Source organism: Trichechus manatus, unplaced genomic scaffold (assembly GCF_000243295.1).
Source record: "Trichechus manatus latirostris isolate Lorelei unplaced genomic scaffold, TriManLat1.0 scaffold00058, whole genome shotgun sequence".
In the NCBI taxonomy this organism is placed as follows: domain Eukaryota; kingdom Metazoa; phylum Chordata; class Mammalia; order Sirenia; family Trichechidae; genus Trichechus; species Trichechus manatus.
In genome coordinates this window covers 7664017-7689262 of record NW_004443994.1, presented here as the reverse complement: position 1 = coordinate 7689262, position 25246 = coordinate 7664017, and the positions used below count along the sequence as shown (strand labels likewise).

The 25246-nt window shown below is 36.5% G+C and overlaps 1 protein-coding gene across 3 annotated transcripts in view; it reads left to right on the top strand.

Annotated features, from left to right (window-relative positions):
* Nucleotides 1-25246, top strand: part of EVI5 (ecotropic viral integration site 5) — a 286322-nt gene that overhangs the window by 64173 nt on the left and 196903 nt on the right. For 2 of the 3 annotated variants that reach the window (XM_023733439.1, XM_023733437.1), the window contains exon 2: nt 23927-24156. In XM_023733439.1, coding sequence (XP_023589207.1) covers nt 24008-24156 — 149 coding nt within the window. In that variant the 5' untranslated portion in view covers nt 23927-24007. Of the gene's footprint in view, nt 1-23925; nt 24157-25246 lie in introns of those variants that run through there. The other variant, XM_023733438.1, reaches the window with a different exon arrangement.

Sequence of the window (25246 nt, the reverse complement as noted above, 5' to 3'; positions counted from 1 at the left end):
TTCTTCCATTTGCTTGAGCTACTCTACATCAAAGAGCAGCTTTCAGAGTCTCTTCTGACAATCCATTTTTGTCTTTTCTTAATTTCCTGTCTTTTTAATGACCTTTTGCTTTCTTCATTGATGATGTCCTTGATGTCATCTCACAGCTTGTCTGGTCTTCGGTCATTAGTGTTCAGTGCATCAAATCTATTCTTGAGATGGTCTCCAAATCCAGGTGGGATATACTCAAGGTCATACTTTGGTTTTTGTGGACTTATTTTAATTTTCTTCAGCTTCACTTTTAATTTGCACATGAGCAATTGATGGTCTGTTCCACAGTCAGCCCCTGGCCTTGTTCTGACTGATGATATTGAACTTTTCCATCATCTCTTTCCACAGATGTAGTCGATTTGATTCCTGTGTTTTCCATCTGGTGAGGTCCACGTGTATAGTCGCTGTTTGTGTTGTTGAAAAAAGGTATTTGCAGTGAATAAGTCTTTGGTCTTGCAAAATTCTATTATGTTATCTCTGGCATCATTTCTATCATCAAGGCCATGTTTTCCTATTACACAGCCTTCCTCTTTGTTTCCAGCGTTCTCATTCCAGTCACCGGTAATCATCAACACATCTTGATTTCACATTTGATTAATTTCAGATGCGGAAGCTGGTAAAAATCTTCACTGTCCTCATCTGTGGTCTTAGTGGTTGATATGTAAATTTGAATAATAGTTGTATTAACTGCTCTTCCTTGTAGGCATATGGATATTATCCTATCACTGACAGCATTGTACTTCAGGATAGATCTTGAAGTGGTTTTTTTTGGTAATGATTGCAATGCCATTTCTCTTCAATTTATTATTCCTGGCATAGTAGACCATATGATTATCTGATTCAAAATGGCCAATACCAGTCCATTTCAGCTCACTGGTGCCTAGGATGTCGATCTTTATGCATTTCATTTCATTTTTGATGACTTCCAATTTTCCTAACCTCATACATTCCGCATTCTGATTATTAATGGATGTTTGCAGCTGTTTCTTCTCATTTTGAGTTGTTTCGCTTCAGCAAACGAAGGTCCCGAAAGCTTTACTCTATCCATGTCATTAAGGTTGACTGTACTTTGAGGAGGCAGCCTTTCCCCAGTTGTATTTTTGATGCCTTCCAACTTGAGAGGCTCATCTTCCAGCACTGTATCAGACAGTGTTCCGCTGCTATTCATAAGGTTTTCAATGGCCAGTTTTTTCTGAAGTAGACCACCAGGTCCTTCCTAGTCTGTTAGTCTGGAAGCTCTGCTGAAACCTCTCGACCATAAGTGACCCTGTTGGCATTTGAAATACTGGTGGCATAGCTTCCAGCATCACAGCAACACGCAAACCACCACAGTATGACAAACTGACAGACGCGTGGTAGAATACTATCTTAGACAAATCTGAATTTCTTTGTCTGCTGCTCCCACGCTATCCTCAGCCTGCTGGTGCAGTGGTTAAAGCGATTGACTGGTAACTGAAAGGTTGGTGGTTTGAAACCACCAGTGGCTTTACAGAAGAAAGATGTAGCAGTCTGCTTCCGTAGAGATTTACAGTCTTGGAAACCTTGTGGGGTTACTGTGAGTCAGAATTGACTCAGTGGCAGTGGGTTTGGTGTTTTTTGTATTTCTATACAGTCTCCTATCTAGTCTCCCTATTTCTGCTATTGCTTTCCTACACTCTATTGTTTATACAGGAGAGTAGAAAATAGAAAAGATCATGTTTCTATAAGACAGAAAAAAAAAAAAAAACCCCATTGCCATCGAGTTGATTCCGACTCGTAGCGACCCTATAGGACAGAGTAGAACTGCCTCATAGGGTTTCCAAGGAGTGGCTGGTGGATTCGAACTTCTGACCTTTTGGTTAGCAGCTGAGTTCTTAACCACTGCCCTACCAGGGCTGCATAAAACAGAAGGATGATATTATTCCATGTTTAAAACCCTGAGTGGCTTCCAGTTGTACTACAAATAGATTTCAAATTCCTTTCTTGTAAGACCCTTCATGATTGGACTCCTGTCAGCTTTTTCAGTTTCCTCTCTTTTACACTTGCCCTTACCTACTAAGGTTTAGCATAATGGCCTCTTCTTAGTTTTGCTAACCTGTGCTTTTCAATATGGAGGTCACTAGCCACATGTGACTGTTGAGCACTTGAAATGTGGCTAATCCAACCTGACATGTGTTGTAAGTGTAAAATACACACTGGCTTTCAGAGACTTAAGAAATAATACGAAATATTAAGAATTTAAACTATTCATTATCAGTTAAAATATTTTGGATATATTGAGTTAAATAAAAAGATATAATTTCACTTTATTTTTTAAAATGTAGCTACTAGAAATTTTAAAATAAGTTTTGTGGCTTGCATTTGTTGCTTGGCTTATATTTCTGTTGCTCAGAGTTTTTCTAACTCATCGAGTTTTTTAATTCTTCAGGGTCTTTGTACACATTGTTCCCTTTTTTGCCTGGCTCTTTGCACAGCTTGCTTATTCTTCCTCATCTTCTAGATCTTAACAAATGTTGCCTCCTTGGAAAGGCAGTCCTTACTCACTCTATCAAATTAGGTTCTCCCAGCTTGTTGCCCCCATGCCATGTATCCTTCCCTTCATTCATTTCTTCATTATTTGTCTGGCCTTCTTAACTAGTTCAAGAGGGGAGGGAACATGTCTATTTTGTTTATGACTATATTCAGCACCCAGTAAAGTGCTCTTTCAGAGTAGGGTCTAAATAAATACTTGTTGAATGAATATTATTGAGATACTTTCTTCTCAGGTCTGTTGTAACGGTCAAACATTTGAAAACATTTTATAAACTCTAAAACCAAAAACCCGTTGCCATGGAATCGATTCTGATTCATAGCAACCCTATAGGGTAGAGTAGAACTGCCCCATAGGGTTTCCAAGGATCAGCTGGTGGATTTGAACTGGCGACCTTTTGGTTAGCAGCCACCAGTCTCTGATAAACTCTAAAGAGCTGTACTATTGTTATTTATATGTAGAGAGGCTAAAGAAATTGGTCATGTGTTCTTTGGAAATTAAGATGCAATGAATAAAGTGTAATCTATGAATTTAGCCTGAATTTCAAATGTGTTCTTCAAACTCTGTATCTGGTAGTTTGACACAGTATTACATGTATTGTGACCTAGGAGTTTTTGAGGATTGTCCTATATTGTAAATAACTTAAAAAAATTTTATTTATGTATCTTGTTGTTGTTGAGAATATACACAGCAAACTAATTCAACAGTTTCTACGTGGACAATTCAGTGACATTGATTACATTCTTCAAGTTGTGCAACCATTGTCACTCTCCATCTCTGAGTTGTTCCTCCCCCATTAACACAAACTCACTGCCTCCTAAGCGTAAATAACTTTTTCAAAAAGCATCACCTTTATTTCTTTCTTCTAGGAGTTATTTTCTATAGCTTTTATTTTTTTTTGTAGGGGTGGTTAGGGTATTTATTTTTAGAAGTATCAGACCTTAAAAATAACAGGTGCTGAAATACTTGTAAATGAACTCTGTTCACTTTAGTTTTGGCTATGTCTTTTTTCTTGACCATTCCTGAATGTGCTGAGGCTATCAGAATACAACTCAATTGGTCAGTATTTAGGTATCACTCTTGCTCAAGTTAAGAATGAAATTCTTTAACAGATTATCTCTATGGGAATAGAATGCTTGTCAAAAAGATCAGTTTAAATTGATGTTTTTCTTCAGTATTTCACAGCTAAACATTTGTATATAAAAAAAAAACAAAGGTTAACTAAATAGTTTAACATATTGATGGTGAGCCCATTAATGGCATTAGAGGTCTGGAGAATGATGATAATTCTTTCTTTGCAAACTTGTCAAAGATGGTGGAATGGAAATTCCAAAAGCATTGTAGATATGTGTAGTTGGTTTAAACCTCTAAATACGCTTAGGAGATAGGGAGCATATCATGAGCTTTGTATGCTGTAGTAGTTGTAGTAGTAGTAGTAGAAGCAGAGACAGTAGAAATAATAGTAATAATAAACATTTGAGTGCCTACTATGCCAGTCAGTGTTCTAAGTAATATATAACCAAAAAAAAAACTAAACCTGTTGCCATTGAGTTGATTCCGACTTATAGCAACCTTATAGGACAGAATAGAACTGCCCCATAGGGTTTCCAAGGAGCATTTCCAAGGAGCGGCTGGTGGATTTGAACTGCTGACCTTTTGGTTAGCAGCCTGAGCTCTTAACCACTCTGCCACCAGTGCTCCATATATACATATGTATATATTTAATATTTTTTAAAAACCATATAAGGTAGGCATGTTATTAAACCCACTTTTTCAGAAGGGAGATTGAGGCATCAAGCAACTAAATTAATTGCCCAAGATCACTTAGCTAGGAAGTGCTGGAGGTGGGTTAGATATAACCTAGGTACAGAGTTTGTACTTGATCCAGCATATATAGAGTGAAAAAGGAAGTGTCCAAAGGTGGCTCCATGGAGGACAACATCCAGTAAAGCATAGAAAGAGTCCAACAAAGAAGGTTCCTGAGAAGCAGGAGGAAAATCCTAAGGGCATGTTATCATAAAAGCCATGGGAGGAAAATAAGGGGAAAAAAGAAGAAAGAAACAGTACGAAAATAGCTGTATTTATTGAGTGCCAGGTACTATGCTAAATGCTTTGTGTACACTTTATTATTATTATCCCCATTTTATATATAAAAAGCCCAGCCTCGATATGACTAGTAAGCCGAGGAACTGGGATTGAACCCAAGTCTCTAACGAAGCCCAAGTGCTCAACCACTAAGCAGTCCTGCTTTACAACAGTATCAAATGAGGTTATGTGAAATGAGGATTTATGGAAAGTGGTCATTAGATTTGGACAATTGGAAGGAAAGGTAAAATTAGAAGATTAGTCCAGGAAGTATAATGGCTGAATAATAAGAGTTTAAGAAAGTGAAGGGAGAAAATATAGGGGAGGATTTTATCAAAGAAATAAATCAGGGGAACTTGCCAGATCTGAAGAACACAAGTTTCTAAGTTAAAAAGACTCATCAGTGCTAAGCACAATAGTTGAAAAAAATTTGTGCCAGGGCATTTCATTGTGAATTCTCACCACTTAAGGGAATACAGAGAAGATAGAGAGTTCCTAGAGGTGAAGGGAAAATGGATTTATTAATAAAATTAGAATGGTTTCAGACTCTTCAACAGGGATACTGGAAGCTAAAAGACAATGGAGGGCAATATCTTAAATTTCCATCCTCCCCAGTCCTAACCTATTAAAAAAAAATTTTTTTTTTTTTTGCACTTTATAGACATTTTTTAAAAAATTATACTTTAGATGAAGGTTTACAGAACATACTAGCTTCATGTTAAACAATTAGTACACATATTGTTTTGTGACATTGGTTACCAACTTCACAACATGTCAACACTCTCCCCTTCTCCACTTTGGGTTCCTTATTACCAGCTTTCCTGTCCTCTCCTGCCTTCTTGTCCTTGCCCCTGGGCTGGTGTGCCCCTTTAGTCTCATTTTATGTGCCTGTGTAATCTTTGGCTGAAGGGTGAACCTAAGGAGTGACTTCATTACTGAGCTAAAAGGGTGTCCAGGGGACATACTCTTGGGGTTTCTTGAGTCTCTGTCAGACCAGTAAGTCTGGTCTTTTTAAAAAAAAAAAGTTTTTTTCTTTTGGTAAATTAACTTTATTTCCAGAAGTTCCATTTGGTTACTTTAAGTATCTACCTGATCTTTATGAGTATCCTTTCCTTGCTCATTTTTAAAATTGTATTTTTTAAAATATGCATTTTAGAAGTACCTATTTCATATTCTATATATGATAATTCCAGTAAATGAAATGCTTGAGGATCTAATTCTGTACTTGTTTCTGCTGTTATTTATTAAGTCTTGTTTCCTGTGTGGATTATATTTTTGGATTGTGAGCTTATCTTTCGTCTTTGTCAGTTTTGATGGCCTGATTGAGCTTTTTAAGTAAGGGCCACTTTAAGAGCAGTTATATGAACATGAATTAGTATGCATATTTGAGGAAGAATGTTGGAAAAAAACATGAAAGAGAGGAATATGCTAGATACTCAATTAGAGATGAGTAGGGTTGTTACTGTTGCATCATCTGTGCTTTGTTGTTTTATGGAGACTTGATGTTTTTAAACAACTATCTCAAGATATAATTTGCATCCCATAAAATTCACCCATTTAACATATACAGTTCAGTGGTTTTTAGTATGTTCACAGGTACGTGCCACCACCACCATAGTCAATTTTAAAATGTTTTTATCACCTCAAAATGAAACCCTATACCCTTCAGCTATCACCCTCTCCCACACTCCATTCTTCCAGCCTCCCCAGCCCTAAGCAACCGCTAACCTACTTTCTTTCCTGTAGATTTGCCTATTCTGGACATTTCATATAAATGAAGTTATAATATCTGATCTTTTGTGAATGGCTTTTTTCACTTAGCAGAATGTTTCCAGGTCCATTCATGTTATAGCATGTATCAGTACTTCATTTCTTATGACCGTGACCTAATTTTTAAAAAGTTCTAGATACATATTTTTTTATTGTAACAAAAAATGTATAAGAAAATATTTGCCAATACAACAACTTTTACATATACAAATTCAGTGACATTGATTATGTTCATTAGGTTATGCAGTGTAATGGTTAAGGTTGTGTATCAACTTGACTGGGCCATTATTCTCAGAGATTGATAGTTGTATGATGATGTGATCACTTCCATGATGAGATTTGATATTATGTGATCACCTCCATGATGGGATCTGCTGTGAGTAGCCAGTCAGTTGAAAGGCAGTTTCCTTGGGCATGTGGCCTACATTGAATATAAGTGGATATTCTGGCAAGGCTTGTGGGCTTTTGCTCATTCTGGATCCTGCAGCTGACTCCTGTTCATCTGATCTCCGGTTCTTTGGACTTGAGCTAGCAGCTTACCTGTGATCTTGCCTGCTCATCTTTGGGATTCATTGATCTGCACAGCCTGTGAACAAGAGCCCTGCTCTCTGACTTGCTGATTTTGGGTTCGCTAGACCCTGTGGCTACACGCATCAGCAGAAGCCTCTGTCCTGACACACGGACTTGGGACGTTCCAGCCTCTACAACTGCATTAGCCATTTCCTCGATATAAATCTTTATTTATGTGCTTTACTGGTTTTGCTTCTCTAGAGAACCCAGCTTAAGACATGCAGCTGTCACCACTATTTTCCAAATTATTCCATCACCATTAACAGAAACTCAGTGTCCCCTAAGCAGTGACTCCCCTTTCATCTCTCTCTCCCACTCACTCATAAACTTTGGTCTCTATCTATATATTTACCTATTTCGTATAAGTGGGATGATACAATATTTGTCCTTTTGTGAATCATTTATTTCATTCAGCATAATGTTTTCAAGGTTCATCCATGTTCTAGTATATATCACGAATTCATTTCTCTTTATGGCTTAATAGTATTTCATTGTATGTGTACACCACATTTTGCTTATTCATTCATCTATTGATAGGCATTTCAGTTGTTTCTGCCTTTTGGCTATTGTGAATAGGGCTACAATGAACATTGTTGTACAATTTCTGTTTGTGTTCCTGCTTTCCGTTCTTTTGAGTATATACCTAGGATTGGGATTGCTGGGCCATATGGAAGTTCTGTGTTTAAATTTTTAAGGAATTGCCAAATTGTTTTCCACAGCAGCTGTACCATTTTTCATTCCCACCTCCAATGGATGAGGGTTCCAATTTCTCCACATCTTCGCCAGCACCTGTTACTTTCCGTGTTTTTGATCATAGTCATTCTAACGGGGCTCAAGTGTTATCTTTGTGGTTTTGATTTGCATCTCTCTTACGACTAATGACGTTTAACATCTTTTCATTTGCTTCTTGGCCATTTGTATAGCCTCTTTGGGGAAATGTCTATTCAAGGCCTTTGCCCATTTTATTGATTTGGTTATTTGTCTTTTTGTTGGTAAGTTGTAGGAGTTCTTTATGTATTCTGTATATTTTAATTTTGATTTAGTCAAAATTGTGTATTTTGTGTTTTGCTGCTCATGCTTTTGGTGTCCTATTTAAGAATCTATTCTTAAAAAATTAGGTCCTGAAGCATTACCCCGGTGTTTTCTTCTAAAAGTTCTATGGTTTTAGATCTCACATTTAGGACCATTTATTAAAGACACCCTTCTTTCTCCATTGAATGAACCTAGCATTTTTGTCGAAAACCTATAACCATAGATGTATGAGTTTATTTCTGGACTCTGAATTCTATTCCATTGGTTTGTGTATCTGTCATTTTACCAATACCAGGAAGTTTAGATTTCTGTAGTTTTGTAGTAGGTTTTGAAACCGAGTGTGAATTTTCCTACTTTGTTCTTCTTTCTAAAGTTTGCTTTGGCTACTCAGGGCCACTTGTCATTCCATATGAATTTGAGGATTGACTTTTCCCTTTTTGCAAAGAAGGCTGTTGAAATTTTGATAGGATTGCATTGAATCTATAGATTGTTTTGGGTAGTGTTGACATCTTACTGAAGTCATATGGAAGTTTTGTAAATTCAATCCATGAACATGGGTTATCTTTCCATTTATTTAAGTCTTCTTTAACTTCTTTTAGTAATGTTTTATAGTTTTCAGTGTAAAAGTCTTTCACCTTCCTAGTTAATTTATTCCTAAGTATTTTATTCTTTTAGATGCTATTTGTAAATGGCATTATTTTCATACTTTCCTTTTCAAAATGTTCATTGCTGATGTATAAAAACTCAGCTAATTTTTGGGTGTCGACTTTGTACTCTGCCACTTGTCTAGTTTATTAGCTCTAATAAATAAACCTTTCTTGTAGAATCTTTTGAGTTTTCTGTATATAGAAATATATCATCTGTGAAGAGGAATAATTTTACTTCCTCCTTTCCAGTTTGGATACTTTTTTTTTCCCTTGTCTAATTGTTCTGGCTAGGACTGCTAGTACAATGTTAAATAACGGTGGTGAGAGCAGGTATCCTTGTCTTGTTCCTGATCATAAGAGGAAAGCTGTCAGTCTTTCTCCATTTAATATGATGTTAGCTGTGGGTTTTTTATAAATTCCCTTTATCATATTGAGGAATTTCCCTTCTATTCCTAGCTTGTTGTGTGTTTTTAGCATGAATTTTGCCAAATGCTTTTTCTGCATCAGTTGAGATAATCACATGAATTTTTCCTTTGTTCTGTTAATGTGGTGTATTATATTGGTTGATTTTCTAATGTTCAACCACTTTTATGTTCCTGGGTAAGTCCCACTTGATCATCTTGTATAATCCTTTAAGTATGGTGTTGGATTTGGTTTCCTAGTTATTTTGTTGAGGATTTTTGCATCTATGTTTGTAAGGGACATTGTAGTTTTCTTGTGGTGTCTTTGGTATTAGGGTAATGCTAGCCTCATAGAATGAGTTAGGAAGTGTTCCCTTCTCTTTTACTCTTGGAAAAGTTTAAGCAAGATTTCAGCCACTTTACAATTCTTTGGTAGAATTCCCCAGTGAAGCCATCTGGTCCAGGACTTTTATTTGTTGAGAAGTTTTTGATTACTGGTTCAGTCTCTTCACTTGTTATGGGTCTGTTGAGATCTTCTATTTTTTCTTGGGTCAATGTAGGAAGTTTATGTGTTTCTAGGAATTTGTCCGTTTAAGTTAACTAATTTATTGGTATATAATTTTTCATAGTATTCTCTTATAATTCTTTTTATTTCTGTAGAGTCACTTGTGAGGTCTCCGCTTTGATTTCTAATTTTAGATATTTACATCTTTTCTCTCTTTTTCTTTGTCTAGCTAAGAGTTTGTTGATTTTATTGATTTTTTAAAACCAACTTCCATTTTTATTGATTCTTTCTATTGTCTTTCTGTCCTCAGTTTCATTTATTTCTGCTCTGCTCTTTGTTATTTCCTTCCTTCTGGTGGCTTTGGACTTAGTTTGCTCTTCTTTTTAGCTCTTTGAGTTATAAAGTAGGTTATTGATTTGAGATCTTTATTCTTTATTAATGTAGGCATTTACTACTATAAATTTCCCTCTGACTTCACTGCATTCTATAAGTTTTGGTATGTTGTGTGTTTATTTTCCTTTGGCTCTAGGTATTTTCTGATTTCTTCCTTGACCCATTGGTTGTTTAATGGTATATTGTTTAATTTCCACATACTTGTGTATTTTCCAGTTTTTCTCCTATTTCATTCCATTGTTGCCAGAGAAGATACTTTGTATGATTTTAATCTTTTAAAATGTATTGAGACTTCCTTTGTGACCTAGCATATGGTGTATCCTGGAGAATGACTCATGTACACTGGAAAGAATGTATATTGTGCCATTGTTGGGTAGAGTGTTCTATATATGTCTATTACGTCTAGATGGTTTATAGTGTTTTCAGATCCTCTGTTTCTTTATTGATCTTTCTAGATGTTCTATTCATTATTGAAAGTGGTGTTTTGAAGTTTTTAACTGTTATTGTAGAATTGTCTACTTCTCCCTTCAATTTTTTCAGTGTTTTATATATTTTGGGGAATTTTTTAAAATGTCATCTTTTAATTAGAAACTGCTTATAGCTTTGAACTAAGCTCTTTTGGGTATCTTTACTGAAATATTTCTACTTTATTTTAGCCTGTTATCCTAGTAAAAATATTAATATTTACAATTAAGTCTTCAACTTAATTTTCCTATATTACTTAAAAAAAAACCAAGATTCTGATTTCAAGAAAACAACGTACTTGTTGAACAAAAGGCTAACATGAAGATCTTATTTCTTGGCATTGCTTTAGCACGAAAAAGTTACGGTGTGGTTAACTTTGTATTCAAGGTTTATATGCACTTGACTCTGAGCCACAAATCAATGATAAGGTTTCCTAGCTTAATTAAATGTCAACTTTCTCAGTCCTCTGGAGCATAAAGGTATAGATACATTTTTAATGTAATTTTCTGGTTCTGATGTTTATTCATATTTTCTAAGCATACTATCTTTGTATCTCCTCATAGTATATCCCACGTATTTAAAAAGGTGTTTCTTCCTCAACTTTTTCTGTCTTCTGTCTCTTCAGAAATAAACCCCATAAAAAACAAATTTGGTGCCATGTCTTTACTGATATTTTATATTCATAATTTGCTGTAATTTCCTGATTAGAAAAAATATGTGTAAAAATTTTTTTTTAATTGTGTTTTGGGTGAAAGTTTATAGCGCAAATTAGTTTTTCATTCAAAAATTTTAAGCACAAATTGTTTTGTGACATTGGTTGCAATTCCTGCAATGGGTCAGCACCCTCCATTTTCGCTTCCACCCTGGGTTCTCCATGTCCATTTGTTTAGATTTCCTGCCCCTTCCTGCCTTTTCATCTTTGCTTTTGGGCATGTGTTGCCCATTTGGTCTCAAATTCTTGATGAACTAAGAAGCATATTCCTCATGTATGTTGTTTGTTTTATAGGCCTGTCTAATCTTTGGCTGAAAGGTAAACTTCGGGAGTGACTTCAGTTCTGAGTTAGCAGGGTGTCTGGGGACCATAGTGTTGGGGGGAGTTCCTCCAGTCACCGTCAGACCAGTAAGTCTGGTCTTTTTTTGTGAATTTGAATTTTGTTCTACATTTTTCTCCAGCTCTGCCTGGGACCCTCTAATGCGATCCCAGTCAGAGTGGTTGGTGGTGATAGCCAGGCACCATCTATTTCTTCTTTTCTCAGGCAAGTGGAAGCTGTGGTTCATGTGGTCCATTCATCCTTTGGACTGTTATTTTCCTTGTGTCTTTGGTTTTCTTCATTCTCCTTTGCTCCAAACGTGCTGGGACCAGTAGATATAGCTTAGATGGCTGCTCGCAAGGTTTTAGGACCCCTGACGCTGCTCACTAAAGTAGAATGTAGAAAATTTTCTTCATGAACCATTTTGTGCCAGTTGACCTAAATGTCCCCCGAGACCATGGTCCCCCATACTCAGCCCCACTAAGTTAGTCCCTCAAGGTGTTTGGATGTATCTAAGAACCTTCTGTGATTTTGCCTTGGCCGACTTGGGCTGACTTCCCCTATATTGTGTGTTGTCTTTCCCTTCACCAAAGTTAACACTTGTCTACTATCTAATTAATGAAGTCCCCTCCCCACCCCCCCACCTCATAACCATCAAAGATTGTTTTTTTCTGTGTGTAGACCTTTTCGTGAGTTTTTACAGTAGAGGTCTCATACAATATTTGTCCTTCTGTGATTGACGTGTTTCACTCAGCCTGATGTCCTCCAGAGTTGTCCATGTTGTGAGATGATTCGTGGATTCATCATTGTTTTTTATTGTTGTGTAGTATTACATTGTGCATATGTACCATAATTTGTTGACGGATACTTAAATTGTTTCCGTGTTTTTGCTGTTATGAATAATGCAGTGAACATGGGTGTGCACGTGTCTATTTGTGTGATGATCTTATTTCTCTAGGATATATTCGTAGGAGTGGGGTTGCTAGATTGTATGGTATTTCCTTTCTAGCTTTTTAAGGAGGAGCCATATTGTTTTCTGTAGTGGTTGTACCATTTTACATTCTCACCAGCAGTGCATAAGAATTCCAGTCTCCCCAGAACCTCTCCAACATTTGTGACTTTCTTTCTTTTTTTTTTTTTTTTTAGTGCCAGTAACGTTGGGATGAGATGGTATCTCACTGTAGTTTTGATTTGCATTTCTGTAATGGCTAATGATCGCGAGTATTTCATCATGTGTCTGTTAGCCACCTGAATGTCTTCTTTGGTGAAGTGTCTGTTCATATCCTTTACCCATTTTTTAAATTAGATTATTTGTCTTTTTGTTGTTGACGTGTTGAAGTATTCTATAGATTGTAGAGAATAGACCATTGTTGGATATGTCGTAGCCAAAAATTTTTCTCCCAGTCTGTAGGTTCTCTTTTTACTCTTATGGTGAAGTGTTTTGATGAGCATACATTGTAAATTTTTAGGAGCTCCCAGTTATCTAGTTTATTTTCTGGTGTTTGTGCATTGTTAATTATGGTTTTTATTGTATTTGTGCCATGTATGAGGGCCCCTAGTGTTGTCCGTATTTTTTTCTTCCATGATCTTTATTGTTTTAGGTTTTATATTTAGGTCTTTGATCCATTTTGAGTTTGTTTTTCTGTATGGTGTCTTGTTTCATTTTTTTACAGATGGACATCCAGTTTGTTTTTTTTTTAAATTGTACTAGAGGACATTCATTTTACTATGAGGAAAATGTCTCTATTCTTCATTCAGAACGTATTTATTGTTACTTTAGGTACAATGGTAACAATTTTGATTTAACAAATTTATAGCTGATTAGAAAGAACAGATTAAAGGGCTGGGGACGACCGTTAGAAACAAGAACACTGAAAGCAGAATTGACATCTGATCTCTGATAGTGATAGATACAGAACAATTAAAAACACCCAATTAGGCGCTAAATGTGGGCTCATTTAGAGTATGGGAAAACAGTTTCAGGTTGCACATGATATTCATACACAAACCAATAGTTGTCACTCAAAAGGAATGCCCACAGTTACTAAAAAGTTAAGTTATACTTTGCATACGGTGCTTAAGAAAACAAAGCATTGAAACATCCCAAACGCATTGCCATTGAGTGGATTCCAACCCACAGTGACCCTATAGGACAGAGTAGAACTGCCCATAGGGTTTCCAAGGCTGTAATCTTTACAGAAGCAGACTACCACATCTTTCTCGTGTGGAGTGGCTGGTGGGTTCGAACCATCGACCTTTCGATGAGCAATGGAGCGCTTAGCCACTGCACCGCCATGAGGTTTTAATTGAATAAACTTCAGTCATCTGGAATTGGCATGAGACTTTTCATTCATTATGATGCTACCTTGACATTTTAACATAGAAACTGTGTTGCTGTTGTGGAGGAGGTCCTGCAATCTAATAACTAATTTTGAGTATGGAGGATGTCATGGATTCAATTGTGTCCCCCAAAAATATCTGTCAGTGTCGCTGGGTCATGATTTGCAGTATTGTATGATTGTGTATTCTGATGTGATTTCCTTATGTGTTGTAAACTCTATCACTATGGTGAGGTTATATGTGATCTCCTTATGTGTTGTAAATTCTGTCACTGTGATGAGGTTATACTGATGAGTTTTACAAGATTAGATAGTGTCTTAATCCAATCTCTCTTGAGATATAAAAGAGAGAAGCAAACAGACACATGAGAACCTCATACCACCAAGAAAGCAGTGCTGGGAGCAGAGTGCATCCTTTGGACCTGAGGTTCCTGCGCATAGAAGCTCCCAGACCAAAGGAAGACTGATGCATCACAAGGACCTTCTCCAGAGCTGACAGAGAGAAAGCCTTCTCCTGGAGTTGACGTCCTGAATTTGGACTTGTAGCCTACTGGACTGTGAGAGAATAAACTTCTCTGTGTTAAAGACATCCACTTGTATTTCTGTTTGAGCAGCACTAGATGACTAAGACAGAGGGCATCTTGCCAATACGACAGAATGGTAAATAAAAGATGTCTTAGGACACTGAATTTTTCAAACTCTCCTCTTTGGAGCCCTGGGGGTTCCTTAACGTCGTCTCAAAGTGAACATCCAGTTTTGCCAGCACCAGTTATTAAAAAGACTGTCTTTTTCCCATTTAATGGACTTTGGTCCTTTGTCGAAGATCAGCTGACCATAGGTGTTACTGTTGTTGTTATGTGCCATTGAGTCGGTTCTGACTCATAGCGACCCTTTGTAAACAGAACAAAATGCTGCTGGATTCTTCACCATCCTCACAATCTTTGTTATGCCTGAGATCCTTGTTGCACCCTCTGTGTCAGTCCATCTCATTGAGGGTCTTCCTCTCTTTCATTGGTCCTGTACTTTATCAAGCATGATGTCCTTCTCCAGGGACTGGTCCCTTGTGATAACATGTCCAAAATATGTGAGATGAAGTCTCACTATCCTTGCCTCTAAGGAGCATTCTGGCTGTACTTTTTCCAAGGCAGACTTGTTCATTCTTTTGGCAGTCCATTGTGTATTCAGCATTCTTCATAACGCCATAATTCCATTTATGTAGGTGTCTTTTGGTTTCTTTCAGTAGGGTTTTGTACTTGTCTTCTTTTGTTTTGTTGGAGTTGTTAATGTAAGGGCTCTGAGGTAGGAACATGCCTCCTGCATTTGAAGAGCGGCAAGGAGGAGACCAGTGCAGTTTGAGCAGATTGATGAGGGGAATAGTAGTAGAATACGAGGTTAGAGAGATACTGGGGTGGGTAGTTCATGTGATCATGTAGGAGCTTTTAGGTCATAATAAAGTCTGAGTTGGATGGGAGTCACTTTTGAGCAGAAGAGGTATTTTATCAAAGTTAGGTTTTTAGATACCCTGTTGTTTTCTTTTTATAGGTCTTGTACGTCCCTGGTTATATTTATTCCTGTTTTTAAAAAATCTTTTTAGGGGCTGTTATAAATGGTTTTGTTTTCCTGATTTACTTTTCGAAGTTCTCTTTGTTGTTGTACAGGAATACAGCTGATTTTTGTATGTTGATCTTGTATCCTGCTACTCTACTGAATATATTAGTTCTAGTAGTTTTCTTGTGGAATCTTTGGGGTTCTCTCGGTATAGGATCATATTATTTCTAAGTAGGGATAGTTTCACTTCTTCTTTTCCAATTTGGATGCCCTTTTTTACCATTTTAAAGTGTACAATTCATTGGCATTAAGTACATTCACAGTGTTGCACGACCATCAATGCTATCTATTTTCAAAATGTTTTTATTGCCCCAAACAGAAACTCTGCATCCATTAAGCAATAACTCCCACTCTTTCATCCCCTCGCCCCGGTAAACCACAAATCTACTTTGTCTCTATATGATTTTGCCTGTTCTAGATTGATACTTAAGGAGCCCTGGTGGTGCAGTGGTTAAGCACTCTTCTTTAGCCTGTTGATGTGTGATAGATTATATTAATTGATTTTCAAATGTTGAATTAGCCTTGAATACCTGGAGTAAATCCCACTTGGTAGTGGTGTATAATTCTTCTTATACATTGTTGGATTCAGTTGGCTAATATTTTGTTGAGGATTTTTACATTTATGTACATGATGGATGTTGGTCTGTAGTTTTTCTTTCTTGTGATGTCTTTATCTGATTTTGGTGTTAGGGTAATGCTTGCCTCATAGAATGGTATAGAAACTGTTCCCTCTGCTTCTGTGTTCTGGAATAGATTGTGGTGAATTGGTATTATTACTTTTTTTTCTTAAACCATCTGTACCTGGTGCTTTCTTTTTTGGAAGATTATTAATTATTGATTCAGTTTCTTTAATAGTTATAGGCCTATTCAGGTTGTTTATTTCTCCTTTTGTGAGTTCGGGTAGATTTGTCTTTCAACAAGTTAGTCTGTTTCATCTAAGTTACCAAATTTGTGAGCATAGAGATAACTGTTCAAATTAATAATAGCAACAGTGTATTGGGTGATTATAGCTTATGGATAAGTGAAATGAATGACAACAATGAGATAAGGGATATGAGGGCGGAATTGGGAAATAGTCTGTTATAAGGTACTTGCACTATCCATGAAGCAATGTGGGACTTAGAATAGTTGTGAATGTACATTGCAAACTTTTGGGTAAGCACTAAATTATTTTTTTTAAAGAAATGTAATTGATATGCTAAGAGAACAAATGGAATTAATATAAAATGCTGAATTAAAACCAGAGAAGGCAGAAAAAGAGGGGAAGTTAAAAAACTCAATGAAGAACAAATGCACAGTGCATAAAGAAGAGTTACAGTACATTATTGTCTATTATGTGGTAGCTATTAATCCAGTGATACCAATAATCACTTAAATGGGAATGGTCTAAATACACAAATACACTAATTACAATACAGACACTGACAGAGTGGATTAAAAAAAAGACCCAATTTGTATATTGTCTACAAAACCCCCACTTTAAATATAAAAATACAGAAAGAATTAAAAATAAAGGGGTAGGGAAAGATTTATCATGCTAACAATAATAAAAGAAAGCTAGAGAAATTATATTTATTTTAGACAAAGCAAACTTCAGAAGAAGAATTATCAGAGATACAGAAGGGCTTTACTTAAAGGAGCCCTTGTGCTGCCGTGAGTAAGCACTTGGCTGCTAACTGAAAGGTCAGAAGTTCAAACCTACCAGCCGCTTCTCTGGAGAAACATGTGGCAGTCTGCTTCCATAAAGATTACAGCCTTGGAAACCCTATGGAGTGGTTCTCCTCTGTCCTATAGGGTCACTGTGTGTTGGAATTGACTCGATGACAATGCATTTTTTTTTTTTTTTTTTTTACATAAAGATAAAGGGTTCTATTCCCCAAGAAGACTTAATAGTCTGTGACGTAAAAACTGATAGAACTGCAAAGGGAAATAGACAAACCCACTATTATAGTTAGAGACTTCAACACCTCTCTTTCGGTAATTTATAGATACAACGGGCAGAAGATTTTTAGTACAGCTATAGCTGAACTGAACAGCACCGTCAATCAACTGGATTTAATCAACCTTTTAGAATACTTAATCCAACAACAGCAGAAAACACATTCTTCTTAAGTTCATATGGAGCATTCACCAAAATAGACCCACATTCTGGGCAATAAAATACACCTTAACAAATTTGAAAGAGTAGAAATCATAGAAAGTATGGTCTCAGACCACAGTGGAATTAAATTAGAAATCAGTAAAAGGAAAAAAAATTCCAAACCCGTTGCCATCGAGTCGATTCCGACTCATAGCAACCCTATAGGACAGAGTAGAACTGCCCCATAGAGTTTCCAAGGAGCGCCTGTTAGATTCGAACTGCTGACCTTTTGGTTAGCAGTCGTAGCACTTAACCACTACGCCACCAGGGTTTCCCAAAGATAGTTGGAAAATCTCAAAATATTTGGAGCTTAAACAACACACTTATAAATAACACATAAGACGACAGAATCTTGAGAGAAATTTAAAAGTATTTTGAAGTAAATGAAAATATAATTTATCAAAATTTTTGGGATAAACAGTGAAAGCAGCAATTAGAGGAAAATTTATAGCATTTCAATGCATGTATTAGAATAGAAAAAAAGATGTAAAATTAGTAATCTAAAGTTCTGCTTTAGGAAACTAGAGAAAGAAGAGCAGTACAGACCTAAAGCAAGCAGAATAAAAAAAAATTAGAGCAGAAATCAGAGAAATTGAAAACAGGAAAACAAAAAATCAACAAAACCAGAAGCTGGTTCTTTGAAAAGATCAGTAAAATTGACAAATCTCTAACCAAGCTAAGCCAAAAAAAAAAAAAGAGAGAGAGAAGACACTACTAATTCCAGGCGTGAAAGTGTTAAGTCTTCTACACTCTTTTAGTGTTAAATTCCTTATCTGTAAAAGCCACATATTACCTACCTAATAGAATTGTAAGTGAGCATTAGATGTGATAATATTAAGTGATTTGAAAAGCCCTGAAAAAATAAAATGCTGAACTGGTGAATCAGCCTTGATATTATAAAACAATCTAATTTAACAATGACAAAAAATAACCTAACAGATCAGTTATCTGAATTGTACTAGGTATAAAATCAAGTGAAGTTAGTGTCTGTTTGAAGGCCTGTTGGAAAGTAAGCTTCCAACCTTCTAGAAGCTCCAACCTCTCCAACCTTCTGGAAGCTACAGCTTTCAAGATTCAGTCTGAGCCAGCAAGTAACAAGAATAAAGGTCATGGTGGTAGGAATGGGAATATTTTGCAACTTCTGTTTCTTTATAAAAAGGAGCCATCGTGGTGCAGTGGTAAATCTCTTGGCTGCTAACCGAAAGGCCAGCAGTTCAAACCCACCAGCTGCTCTGCAAGAGAAAGATATGGCAGTCTGTTATGGTAAAGATTATAATCTTGGAAATCCCATGTGGCAGTTCTGCTCTGTCCTGTAGGGTCACTTTGAATTGGAATCAACTCCATAGTAATGAGTTTTCGTTTTTGATTATTTCTTTATTTCTTCAATGGTCATTAGTGACCATATCCATTGCAAATATTTGGTCTTACTCACTCTTGATAGTGGTTAAGAGCAAAGAATCTTAAGCCAAACTGCCTACATTTGATACTTATTAACTTTTTGACCTTCTGCAAGTTGTTTAACTTCTCTGTGTTATCATTTCCTCGATTGTGAACAGGGAAAATAGTGATACTTACTTGATAGCGTTTTGACAGTTAAATCAGTTCATACATATAACGTGCTTAGAACAGTGCCTAACACAACTTAAATGCTCAGAAAGTGTTTAGTGATCTTTTCCACCCTCCTCTTTGAAACTTTGTTTCTTTCACCTCTGTAGTACCACATAGTGGTTGTTGTTGCTGTTGTGTGCATGGAGTCAATTCCAACTCAGAGTGACCCTATAGGACAGAATAGAACTGCTCCATAGGATTTCCCAGGATGTAATCTTTATGGAAACAGACTACCACATCACCAGGTCTTTCTCCCATGGAGCCACTGGTGGGTTCAAACCTTTCGGTTAACAGCGGAGCACTTAACCATTGTGCCACCAGGGCTCCTTCTATACAGTGGAGTTAAACATCTAATGTAGAGCTTAATCTAAGCACAGAAGGATGGTCAGAATTTCACTTCAAAGTCCCCAAAATCATACCATGTGGAAACTGATATACTAGCTCTCAGTAGTAAGTCCAAGCCTGCCAAACAATAAATATGCCGAAGGATAAATAGCAGTCATCACTACCTTACATTATGTTTTGAAGAAAAATAAAGTAAGACAAGGGTATAGGGAGTCACGGAAGTACTATTTTAGGTACTTTACCACAGGGATATATGAAATACAGGAATAATGACAGGGAAAGGGACTGTCTTCAACTGGAACAATTACCCATGCTTTGCGTAATGACTTATGCAAAGTAAATGCTCAGTAAATATTAGTTGATTAGATGTTTGTATGTATGTCTGACACTCAGAAGTGAGCCCAGTAAAAAATGAAGCCAAGATCATGACCTGTGTGCTGCTGTTGGTCTGTTCATCTAAGGAAGGAAAACGAGATGTGACTGGCAGTGCCTCATGAATGTCAGCTTTAGAGGTAGGATTTACCACACATAGGAAAATCACATCAAATGGTAAAATGGTGAATAATCACACAGTACTGGGAATTATGGCCTAGCCAAGTTGACACACATTTTTGGGGAACACAGTTCAATCCATACCAGTATGCAACTAAAATGTTTATACTGTGAAATGTGTAGTGCCAATACTTTAGGAATTTGACTTTTGACATGTGAAGACCTAGTGGGCTTTTGACTCCCTGTCATAGCACAGGAACTCATACTCATGCTGCCTCTTCAGCCACAAAATGCCCTTGACCCAGAGGGAACATCATGCCCTAGGAATGGGATCCAACGTCACAATATGATTTAGGAAGTAATCATAGCTGTGGCTTTTTCTCCCCGTGATTTTGGGTGTTAGATTGGAATCTTTAAAAATAGTCCTTTTTTGAGAGTCAAAAGCATCCTTGTAAGTTTTAATAAAATATGAAGTGATGTAATAGCCATTAATGTTTCTAATGGGAGAGCCTATTCAAACATTGTAGTAATATCTGCTGTTACTAAGCCTTTTTAAAATTGAGATATAATTCATATATGCTGAGATTCACCCCTTAAAGTGTATAACTCAGTGGCATTTAGTATATTCACAAGCTGTACAACCATCACCACACTCTAATTCGAGAACATTTTCATCACCTCAAAAAGAAACCCTGTACCCTTTAGCAGTCACTCCCTATCCCCCCTCTCTCTATCCCCTGGCAACCACTAATCTACTTTCTATCTCTATAATTTGCCTATTCTGGACATTTCATATGAATGAAATCATACATATGTGGCCTTTTGTGTCTGATTACTAAGCCATTTTAATGATGGTTTTAACCTTTTCAGAGTATGTTCACTTTCAAAAATAGATGTGTAACACCTCTATGAGGTAGACAGGAACTTTGTGACATAGTTGTATTGACAGATTTATTATGTCTTCATGGCCTCAACTTAACCACAGGATGAGAAGAAGAAGTTCAGAGGCAGCAGGGTAGAAGTTTGGAAGAATAGAGTTAAAAGACAAATAGGACATGATGATATATAAAAAATAATTTAGTCTTGTGGAATTTCTAGAACCATGAGCATTAAACTTTATTCAGGTGCAGTGGCAATTAAACATTCCAGCTATATTTAAGAATTTAAAGTCTGAAGATGGATTGTTTTTAACATCACTGAGTCACATTTCAGCAAGGTTGAAAGGTTGTCAGAATTGTGCTCCTGGTTATCTCAAACTCTTTCGATGGAAGCCTATTGCAACACTGTGCAGAAGGGGTATGATACATGTGTTTTAATAAATTAAATAAGTGATGTTCTTTGCTTTGCAGCAACTAAATTGAATAGGGGATTTTTGGGGCCCTGGTGGCACAGAAGTTAAGCGTTTGTCCGCAGACCAAAAGGTCAGCAGTTCGAATCCATCATCCACTCCTTGGAAACCTTATGGGACAGTTCTCCTCTGTCCTATAGGATCGCTAGGAGTTGGAATCAACTTGACCACAACAGGTTTGGTTTGTTGTTTTTTGTTTTTGTTTTTTTTTTTAGGAGACTTTTATATATTAGAAATGTGAAGTGTTAATTCTTGAAAGTTGTAAGTGTATTTAAATTTAATGGTTGGTATTAGTAAAATATAACATTTTTCTATAAAATTTTACAGTTTAGATTTTCTGTTTTTAAATATTATAGTGTGCTTTTAGGATGTAAATTGGTGTTCTCTTCACAACTGAGTTTGTAGTTCTATCTCTGTAGGGAAGATCAACTGCATAACAAATGACACTAGGCTATGTTGCTGCCCACAGGGCTCCGACCATTTTCTGGCACAAAGAAAATTTTGTTGAAATTATTCTTTGGTGCCTGTGTCTAGTCTTTTGCCCTGATGTACAGTGGTGGTCTGTGAGCTGGTAAAAAGGACTTCTTTTGCCTGGAAGCAGGCCTAAATGACTTGCTTGATGCTTCCTTTCTTTGGGCCCCATACTTCATCCTGTTTGTCTTTCTTGGGGTTTGTGCCTCTTCCCTCAACAATAAGAGCCCCCTGGTCCCTTCTGTAATACTATTCCCAAAAGAAGATCTAAAAGGGAGAAGTTACTGAAAATGAAAAAGCGAAGGAGTATCTTGCCCTTATTCAGCACTTGTAATTGAATTCTTGTCTCTTTACAAGTTCCTTCCTCATGTGTAGTGACTTAACTATGTCCTTAGAATTCCTTTTCCATTTTATTCTTTCTCTACATCAAATCCGCCTGGTTGAGGTCAACAAAGCAGGGGCAGAGGGATAAAGAGCCATGTATTTACTGAGGTGAGGAGGAAAGCGTTGGACAACCCATGAGAGGTTAGCATCTGCTACCAGAAGTCTGGATAGTATTTTTATTTGGGTGTATGTATTAGTGTGTTAATTTGTGTGTGTTTGTGGCGGGGGGGCGTGTATGAACTGTGATGTTTAAACCAAGGTTAGCTGAGGATATGTTGATTCAGAAAATAATTTATGGTGCTTTACCAATTTACTTATTGCATAAAATTTAAGATCTTCTAAAAGTACGTAAAAGCACTTCATAGTTTATTTATAGCCTTTACATGTCTAAGCACTTCACAAAAAGCTCTTCTTATGATAATTTTTAAGAAGTATTGTTGTCGTTAGATACCGTTGAGTTGGCCCCTGACTTGTGGCGACCCCGTGTGTTACAGAGTAGAACCACTCCATACAGTTTTCTTGTCTGTTATCTTTATGGAACAGTTCTCCAGACCTTTTTTCTGTGGAGTCAGTTGGTGGGTTCAAACCACCAACCTTTAGTTTAGCAGCTGATCATAAACCGCTTGTGCCACCCAGGCTCCCTTAAAAAACTTGTTATACCTTTTTTTGTAAACTCACATTATTAAAAATGTTTAGTTTTGCATAGGCATTCGGTTATGGTTACTGTTCACATTGTTTTTCCATTACTGAAGTGTAATGCCTTGTGAATATTATTTATGTATGTTTTCTCTTTCAGCTGAATTCATTGTGTACATATCTGCTTAAGAGTATGGCATGATTTGTGGGGGAATATGTGGACATATGTATAATTGATTGAATCTTAGAGTTGGGAAGGGCCTTAAAGGTCTTAAAGGTTTTTCTTGTCCTAGTTGCCCACCTAAAACAGAAACTCATCCTGGAGTAACTCTTGACATTTGGCTGTTATAATTGCCGTCGGTAGGGAATGTACTACTACTCTTTCTGGTAGAACAGCTCCAACTATTTGAAAATTCTACCTTGAATCACTCGGACTCTGTTACCTTAGTCCATTTATTATATTTTTGTTCCTCTGGAAGTAGTTCCTCTTCTATAAAAAAACACCTTAGTGGTTTGAAGAGAGATATTAAGGGTCTCATTACATCTTGTTTATACTAAACACACCTGGTTTTTGTTCAGTTGTTAGCCATGTTACAGGACTTCCCTGTCCTAGTCATCTAATGGACATGTTTTAATTCCTTAGCTTTGAAATGTTTTTGACTACAACCCCAATAAAATAATACGTCTTACATCACAACTCAGTATACCCATACATATGCATACTTGTGCATATTTTTAATATGTATGTATGTAACTGAAGCAAAAATTGGACATAAAATAACTAATCCTTACTCTGATATTTTCTATTCTTTATATTTCATTTAAAAAAATGCTGATATTACTGATTAAATTGATTTTATCACCCACCAATGGGTTTCATCCTGTAGTTTGGAAAACTTGTTCTAGTTTGTTCATAATGCAGAACTGAAATAAACAGTTTCCACAAGCTGCATGTTAGGTAACTGCTGCTAAAACAGAGTTTTACCTTTTTTAACTTGGAAGAAGAGAATATTCTGATTGTGGCTGTTAGGTAAAACTTAACAGGATTCTCAAGTCCTTGGTAATAAATGTAGTACAACTAAAATAAAATATGTGCAATTTTAATTTTTATCCTTAGGTGGCGTCAGACAAGGTTGCAGAAAAGCTGAGTTCTACTCTCACATGGGTGAAGAACACAGTATCGCACACAGTCAGTCAGATGGCCAGTCAGGTGGCAAGTCCATCTGCTTCATTACATACTACATCCTCATCTACCACACTATCAACGCCAGCCCTTTCCCCATCTTCTCCATCACAGTTGAGTCCAGACGACTTAGAACTCCTGGCTAAACTGGAGGAACAAAATAGGTAAGTGAGGATGCTTGGCTTTTCTCTTTCCAATTATTATATAAACTCAGTCGTTCATATATGTTGTAAGTATAAATGCTATGGTCAGAACTTTAAATATTTATTGATATTAAGAATGTTCTTGTTTTTGGCTCTTTGTTTACCACAATTACTAAACAGAAGTATTCAAGTCTTTTTTGGTGTGTGTGTGGTGTGGGGGTTGGTCTTAGACTAAAATTTTCTTCTGGCTCAGATAGCTTTAGAGGTTTGTTTTCTTAATTTAGTGAATTGTCTAAATCCTTCTTGAATTTTAGCTATTTTTTTTTAAGGCAAATAAAACTATCATTTTTATTTTAAACTCTCTAAATAGACCCTTTGGCTAAGGTGTAAAATAATTTAATCAGGATGGATATCTGATTTTGGTTTAGAGTGGAAAATCTTTCATAAATTGATCTATAAAGGCAAAGTATCTTCTTTTCATAATGGGATTGAAATAGAATAGTTGTTTACTCTACTAGGAATGTGTACTCTGGACCCTGTGTGCCACCTCCCTGTGTTATCATCAGAAGCCATTTATGGCATCAGCTACGAAAGAATATATGGGGAGAGCACTCTTGTGCTTAGTAAAGATCTATAAAGCCACGGGCTTTAAGAGTAATAACAGAGATAGTTTTTTAAACTGTTTTATTGATTTAAATTGATATCTAAAAAACTAATCATAGTTCAAGTGTATACTTTGACAAGTTTTGGCATATGTATACACCTTGAAATTATCACCGGAATCGAGAAAATGAACACATTCATTATCCTTCCTACACCTTACGTATCTGTCTCCAGACAATCATTGATTGGCTTTCCGTCTCTGTAGATTACTTCGCTAGGAATAATTTTTGGAAATGGAATCATACAGTATGTACTCTTTTCTGTATGGATAATTTTACTCAGCATAATTATTTTGAGATTCATCTGTGTCGGTATTTCATTCAGCATGTGTCAGTAGTTCATTCCTTTTTGTTTATTCTTTTTTATATCCATTGTATGGCTATACCAGTTTATCCATTCATCTGTTTCTATGAAATGCTATGAACATTTCTGTGTAAGCCTTTGTATG